The 7,038-nt window shown below is 34.8% G+C and overlaps 1 protein-coding gene across 1 annotated transcript; it reads left to right on the top strand.

Annotated features, from left to right (window-relative positions):
• Positions 1 to 1,174: 1,174 nt before the first annotated feature.
• On the top strand, positions 1,175 to 5,417 carry LOC132002077 (GTPase NRas-like). The gene is given in 2 exon segments (XM_059377095.1): positions 1,175 to 1,201; positions 4,815 to 5,417. Coding segments are annotated over 2 exon segments (630 nt in total).
• Positions 5,418 to 7,038: the final 1,621 nt, after the last annotated feature.

Below are 7,038 nucleotides of genomic sequence, written 5' to 3'. Positions count from 1 at the left end.
ATAGTACTTTACATTCCTGTACTGATTCAATTTCTCTAGTGGAATGTGAAGTCAATATTTTTAGCAATAATAGAATGAAAACATTACAGAATGCTGTGTGTTCTCTTTGCACTTAGCAGGAACTATAAGAAAAGTGGGGGCAGAAGGATACATCTTAGTGATTCCACAAAGCTGGTGCATATTCTCAATAGAGGAGCAAAAAAATCAAATACATCTAATTGCTTGTAAAAGTTAGGCCCATTGACTACAGTTTAATTACAGTCTACTGCCAAATTCTACATTAGCATAAAAAGTACAACCCTAAAGAATAAAATAAAATGACATTTTGGCTGAGCAAAAGTTCCAGAGTCCTACAGGGTCATGATTTAAGGCTTCACACCCTGTAAGGATCATTAATAGCAAAGACACAATGAAATAGATTTTGAAAAAAGATGGTCTCCCAGGGCTCTCTATTTAGATGTGAAGTTTTTGAGGAGGAAGAGGGCAATTGATGCAATAAGCATCACATTTAGCCCAGCACAGCCACTCAAACAGAGTAAACAAAAACAACAGCAAAAACCAAAACCAAAAACTATCTAAACTATTATTCAACAATTTAGGAAATTTGCAGAGATAACTGATTTAGAGACTTCTCAATTTATCAAAATATGTCAAGCATCTTAAGAAAAGGAGTTGCTTTAATCACAGTGCCCATTTTTTTTTTTTAAGATTTTATTTATTTATTTGTCGGAGAGAGAAAGAGAGAGAGAGAGCATGGACAAGCAGGCATAGAGGCAGGCAGAGTGGCAGAGAAAGAAGCAGGCTCCCTGTCGAGCAAGGAGCCGGATGCGGGACTTGATCCCAAGATCCTGGGATCATGACCCAAGCTGAAGGCAGCAGCTTAACAGACCCAGGTGTCCTCACAGGGTCCAATGTCCCCACAGTGTCCAATAGCCACAGTGGCGATTATTGGACATTGCACAACCAACCTATTTGGTAAGGACCTAAAGAGTGTGCAAAGTCCTGCTGAGCAGATCTCACTCTCCAATGGAAAAGAGAGGCAGGGTCCTAACGGACTCCGCAACACCAAACTGACAAGCAGAATACAAAGTTCATGCCCTTACTTTCTTCCCTTTCCATTGAAACTGATTCATGATTGCCACCGCCCAACTCTACCTTTGACTTTTCTTGAAGGATGGACGAAGTACTTAAGAAGGATGAGGTAACTTGTTTCTTCCCCAAGACTGCCAACACATGCTCACTGCAGCATTTTGTGGTATGTGTGTCTTTAGTCACCTCAGGATTTTCACCTGAAGAGCAACTTATTTCCTATGTGCTTGTGGAAAGGCCCTGAGGATTTTATTATTATTATTATTATTATTATTATTATTATTATTATTATTACCAGTTGAGTTCCATATAAACTATTGACATAAGTATGCTCCACTTAATACTATTTCTTTCCCTTTATGGAATACCCCAATTTAGTAGTATAAACCCATAACTGAATAAAGGAAATGAATCTCCATATTGGAATTTTGATCTCAAAAATAATTTAATTCAATAAACTGTTCAAAGGTAAGAATTTATTTGATTGATTAATAATAGTCTTTAGCCAGTGGTAACCAAAGGATATCTGTAATAATCTCCTACAGAACAAAACAAATGTTGACAATATCAACAATTTAATTATCTAATGATGACCAGTGCTGCCACATAAGGTAAGTGTAGGTGTGGTCACTTTTTCTAGTAGTTATCACAGTTGTGATATTATCCCTTCTGGTGGAGGACTAGAGTCAGCAGTCATGAACGAGGCCCTCATTTATCTGCTCAGTGCTGATACTAGTTTTAGGTAAGAGAAACTAGGAATTACTAGTGTACACCAGGTAATTAAAATCCATTCAGGCTAACTTATATATGCAAAAAAAAGTAACATTGTCTTTTTTTAAGTTACAACTATTTGTATATTTTTCTCAAGCTTAGATTCTTTTTAAAGGGAGCAGAAGGAGCTAAGATGGATGGGATGTGATTTGATATTTTATTCTATTTTTTTTTTTTAAAGATTTTGTTTCTTTTAGAGAGAGAGAGCGAGAGCAAATGGGCAGGGAGGGGCTCAGGGAGAGAAACAGGGAGAGAGAATCTCAAGCAGACTCCCTGCTGAGCATGGAGCCCAACTTGGGGCTTGATCCCAGGACCCAGAGATCATGACCTGAGCTAAAAATCAAGAGTCAGATATTCAATTGATTGAGTAACTCAACTGCTCCTTGATGGGCTTTAAAAACATCAATTAATGATTATCTTTTCTATTTTAAAATTGTCTTTTTGGTGTTATCTCTACCAAGATGGTATCTGGACATACCATGGGGCAACAAAAAAAAGGAAAAAAATTCCTCAAATTGGGGAGCAGGCTTCTCTAGGATGTCTCCTGTCCCACTTGGCTGCTGTTCATCTTTCTGTTATCCATTCTTGATATTGTGGTGATGAAAGTCATGCTTACATCTCGTTTTTTTCCTCTGCACAGTCAGGGCCTAGAGGTCCCTTTGCTTCTACAGATTCCACTACTTTGATGTGGCCATACCCTAGACTTTTCTACCACTGCTGCTCTGCTGAATCTCAGCCATATGTTCCTTTGAGCCCTTCCTTAAGAAATACTCTCCCTAACTAATCAGTGACTTCCTGTTCTCAAGTAAGGACACAGTGGCTTTGATACACTTCACTCTTTATGCCCAAAATGCATACAGGTAAGGGTGAGAGTATGGTAGAGTGTAGTCTGTGGACATTTGGCCGTCTCCACTCAGCTCTGTGTGTCCCTCTTGGTATGAGACATTCAGCAAAATGGCCTCCTCCTTAGCTCCAAAATATTGTGGGGCTCCTTTATTTTCAGCATTGCTCACATATACATATATCCTCTGAGGTTCTTCTATCACTACCCAATCTTCATCTTGAGGTTTATCTTCAGGTGAACTAGATTGGGGGTGGAACAGAAAACTAGAGACACAGCATCTGATCTTGTGCTCTTTTCTCCTTCTTTCTCATCCTATCCACTCTATAGACTCAGATGTGTCCTCTCTATAATATCCCAAGATTCTTTCTATATAGTAAAATAAAAATCCAGGTCTCCAATTTTTTTTAATGTAAGAAATATTGGAATATATAAATTCTTTTGTCTTTCTTCTAAGCCTAGATTACAAAACTACTGTTTTATTGGGATACCAAATCTCCCATTCACCATACACTTGACATCTTTGTTCCAGGTTTCATGACTCTTCCCTGGATCATGGAAATGCTTTAATGCCTGGGTAGTTAAGTAAGCTATAATTTAAAAGAAATACAAAATATATGATCTTATCTTTTAAGAATATTACACTCATTTTCTAGCTCAAAAATAATGTAAAATGAAATATAAAGATTCTGGCATATTTCACAAACCAAAGGAGAACCTTCATCTTAGCCTAGAATTGCCTGGTGCCAGGGTTCAAAACACCATGAGAAACCTCATCTATATTTTCTACCTTACTCTCCATGTCTTTTTATGGCTTTTAAATTTTCATCTGTTTTACCAGTTGTTGTTTTTTTTAATTTTCTGGACCAGCGTTCTCTATATCATTGTCTAAAAAATGGAAAACACTATTAAGCTTTCCAGTTTTTATATTTCTTTTTCAAGAATCCAGTTTTAATGGGTCTTGGAACACCATTGCCTATTTCTCTTTCCAATTAACCAGAAAACTTTAATTTCTCTAATTTGGATCATCACCCTATCTTTCACTTATCTTTTGGTCAAGGGAACAAAATGGTATAGCATAAGTATAGAATCATTCTCCATATGCATCATGGGAGTGAGATTTCTTTTCCATGCCTATCTATAGATAGATAGATAGATAGATATATAGATATTCTTCCTAGTATTTCTATTGATTTATTATTTATATTTACTTATGAAATAAGCATAACACTTTCTTGTTCAGCTCTAGAGTATACATGGTGAGTTATTGTATGAGTAAAACTTCTTTTTTTTTAATTTGAGGGATTAAACCCTTTTATACTCACCCTCCTTCTGAGCTTTCCCAGGTAATATCTCAAGATATTTTAACAAATTACCTGTAATTAAAAAAAAAAAAAAGAAAATCTCTTGGTATTATTAATCTATTCCAGGGTAAAGGTCATAGTTTTCAGGATTTACTTTTTATTCCTGCTTCCCAGGACTTTGAAATTTTTCAAAATCAGTGACCTATCTAGGATATTTTTCCCAATGCATGCTGTTTTAACTAATAAATCTACCTTGCATTTTGCGATCTTATATATTAAGCTATATCTTCAATAATAATATTTATTATGAAAATGAATTTCTGCTTTAGCTTGCTGACATGATGAATGATATTGGGCTCCTAATATCAAGCCATCTTTGCATTCCAGTTATAAGCCTTGTATGCGCTATGTTTGTTTTTAAAATACTGATAGATTCTAATTTGTAATCAGAATCTAATTTCATTTTGGATTATTCACTAATATTCAAAAATGACCTTGAGGGCTTTTGGTATTGCTTTTATAAATACTATCTAACTTTGACAGATGTTGATATCAATGTTCTGCTGATTTCAAAAAGATATTGCAAGCATTATAGTCTTAGTTCTTTGCAATAACTTAGAGTTTAGATTTAAAAAAAACTTAAATAGGATTAGCAATACTGATTGGTTTAAGTGTTAAAATAATTTGGACTTAATTCCTAGTGAAGGCTGTTCATGGCAGTTCTGGGGTCTCAGCATTTTCCCAGTTGTGGTCCAAAATCCATCTGAAGTGGAGGCAGCAAATTTCAAAGTTCTTGCTGGTGTGAATAGAAACTGGTGGTGGTTGGAGCAGGTGATGTTGGGGAAGCTGCACTGACAATCCAGCTCATCCAGAACCACTTTGTAGATGAATATTATCCCACCAGGGAGGATTTTTAGTGAACACAGGTGGTTATAGATGGTGAAACCTGTTTGTTGGATATACTGTATACAACTGGTCAAGAAGAGTACAGTGCCATGAGAGACCAATACAAGAGGACAGGTAAAGACTTCCTCTGTGTATTTTCCATCAATAATAACAAATCATTTGCAGTAATTAATCTCTACAGGGAACATATTAAGCAAGTAAAAGACTCAGAGGGTGTACCTATGGTGTTAGGAGGAAACAAGTGTGATTTGTCAACAAGGATAGTTGAAAGAAAACAAGCTCATGAACTGGCCAAGAGTTATGGGATTCCACTCACTGAAAACTCAACCAAGACCAGAAGGTTGTTGAAGATGCCTTTTTGTACACTGGTGAGAGAAATATGTAAGTATCAAATGAAGAAACTCAATAGAAATAAAGGTGGGACTCAAGGTTGTACGGGGTTACTATGCATGGTGATACAACAAATGCTTTTAAAGTTATGGCTGCAAAAAAGACCCACTGTCTAGCTGCACCAAGACCCTGGTCTTGAATTCCCTGGAGGAGAAGCATTCCTGTTGCAATCTTCAGTCTCACAAAGAAGCTCCTGCTACTTCTCCAACTTCCAGTATATCAGTACAATATTCTCTATTTGAGAAGTTCCCTGAATAACTACCTCCTCATTTGGGAGGAATGAACACTATTTTCCACCCTGGGTTCTCCCTCAATACATACAAATAAACTTCTGCCATCCCAAGTTTTTCATCTGAAAAGTAATTCATGCTCTGAAACAGAGAACACAACATGAAGTTCTGTAGGAAAAAAATGTCTTGAGCTCTAAAGTAGCAACTGTTGTTGCCTTTTTTTCTTGTTTAATGTTGAACATGGAACGATGTTGGGTTTTGAAGAAATGTCACAAATTACTGTTTTGCTAAGAATATAGTTAAGTTGCCATTTGGTTTATTTATAGTGTTATTGGCTATGTTCTATAAATTGGCATCTGCTTTGCATTCATAAATAATAATAATCATAATAATCTGGACTTAAATCTTTACCTTCTTTACCTTCATTTTGGGGACATTTCCTTTGTCCACTTTCCCAATTTCTTCTACAGTGACATTTGTTTCTTTATTTAGGTTTTGATAGTTTCTTACTTTTTAACAATCAATTTTTTGCTAGAAAATTACATATTTCATTTAGGTTGTCATATTCACTTCTATAGAATTGAATAAATATTCTCATTTAAAAATATCTTCTATGTTTTTCACTTTTGAATTTGGTAAAAATCATAATAAAGAAAACTTGAATAATATTACTTATTTATTTAAGGGAAGAGATATTAAGGACATTATAAGCAAATGCATTTCACGAGTTGATGAAAGCATAATCTGTCATAGGATAAACAATTTGGTCCAATGAAGTAACATGGATTTATTATCGAAGTTCAGTTTTTTTTACTTACTTGTTGCTGAGTCTCATGTAATTTAACTTCTCTGAATCCCACATTTTAAAAATCCTTAGGAAAGAATGCCTGCCTTAAAATATCTTGTCAGGATCATTGAAATAATCAATATAATTAGAGCAATAATAGTAGAGTTATACTCTCACAGAGTTAAAGCTCAGTAAGTTTTATTTTCACTTAAGATAGAGTTTGGCACCAGATAGAGTTTATTTTAGAAATCTAAGGATGAGTCAATGTTTTGTGTGTAAATAAAATTAAATAACAAAAATTAAGTAATCACCAAATGGATAACATCAATACCAATACCTCATCTTAACAACAAAAAAATTGTATAAATGATACAGAGAACAATACTGAATTTATTTTCCACAATATGTTTCTAAAAGACTAGTGATATAAAAATAAGTCACATATTTTAAATCATTAAATTCTAATTAGATAAGATATTAATTGGGTTAAATATTAATTATATCAACTAAGCGAAATAAGTTAGATTAAATTAATTAATTAAAACAAAACCTTAACTGATTAAATACATTTTTTTCTTCCACAATAATCTGTGTAAAGTGCAACATCCTCTTCTCGGAAGCTGGATCCTGAGTTAAATCAGAACCTCAGATTCCTAGCTCCATGCAAGGAGACTCTTTCTAACTGTTATTTCCAATGGAAGGAAAAACCAAAAGTTCTAC

This window comes from Mustela nigripes, chromosome 14 (assembly GCF_022355385.1).
Source record: "Mustela nigripes isolate SB6536 chromosome 14, MUSNIG.SB6536, whole genome shotgun sequence".
Taxonomy (NCBI): Eukaryota; Metazoa; Chordata; class Mammalia; order Carnivora; family Mustelidae; genus Mustela; species Mustela nigripes.
This window is presented reverse-complemented; position numbering and strand designations above follow the sequence as displayed.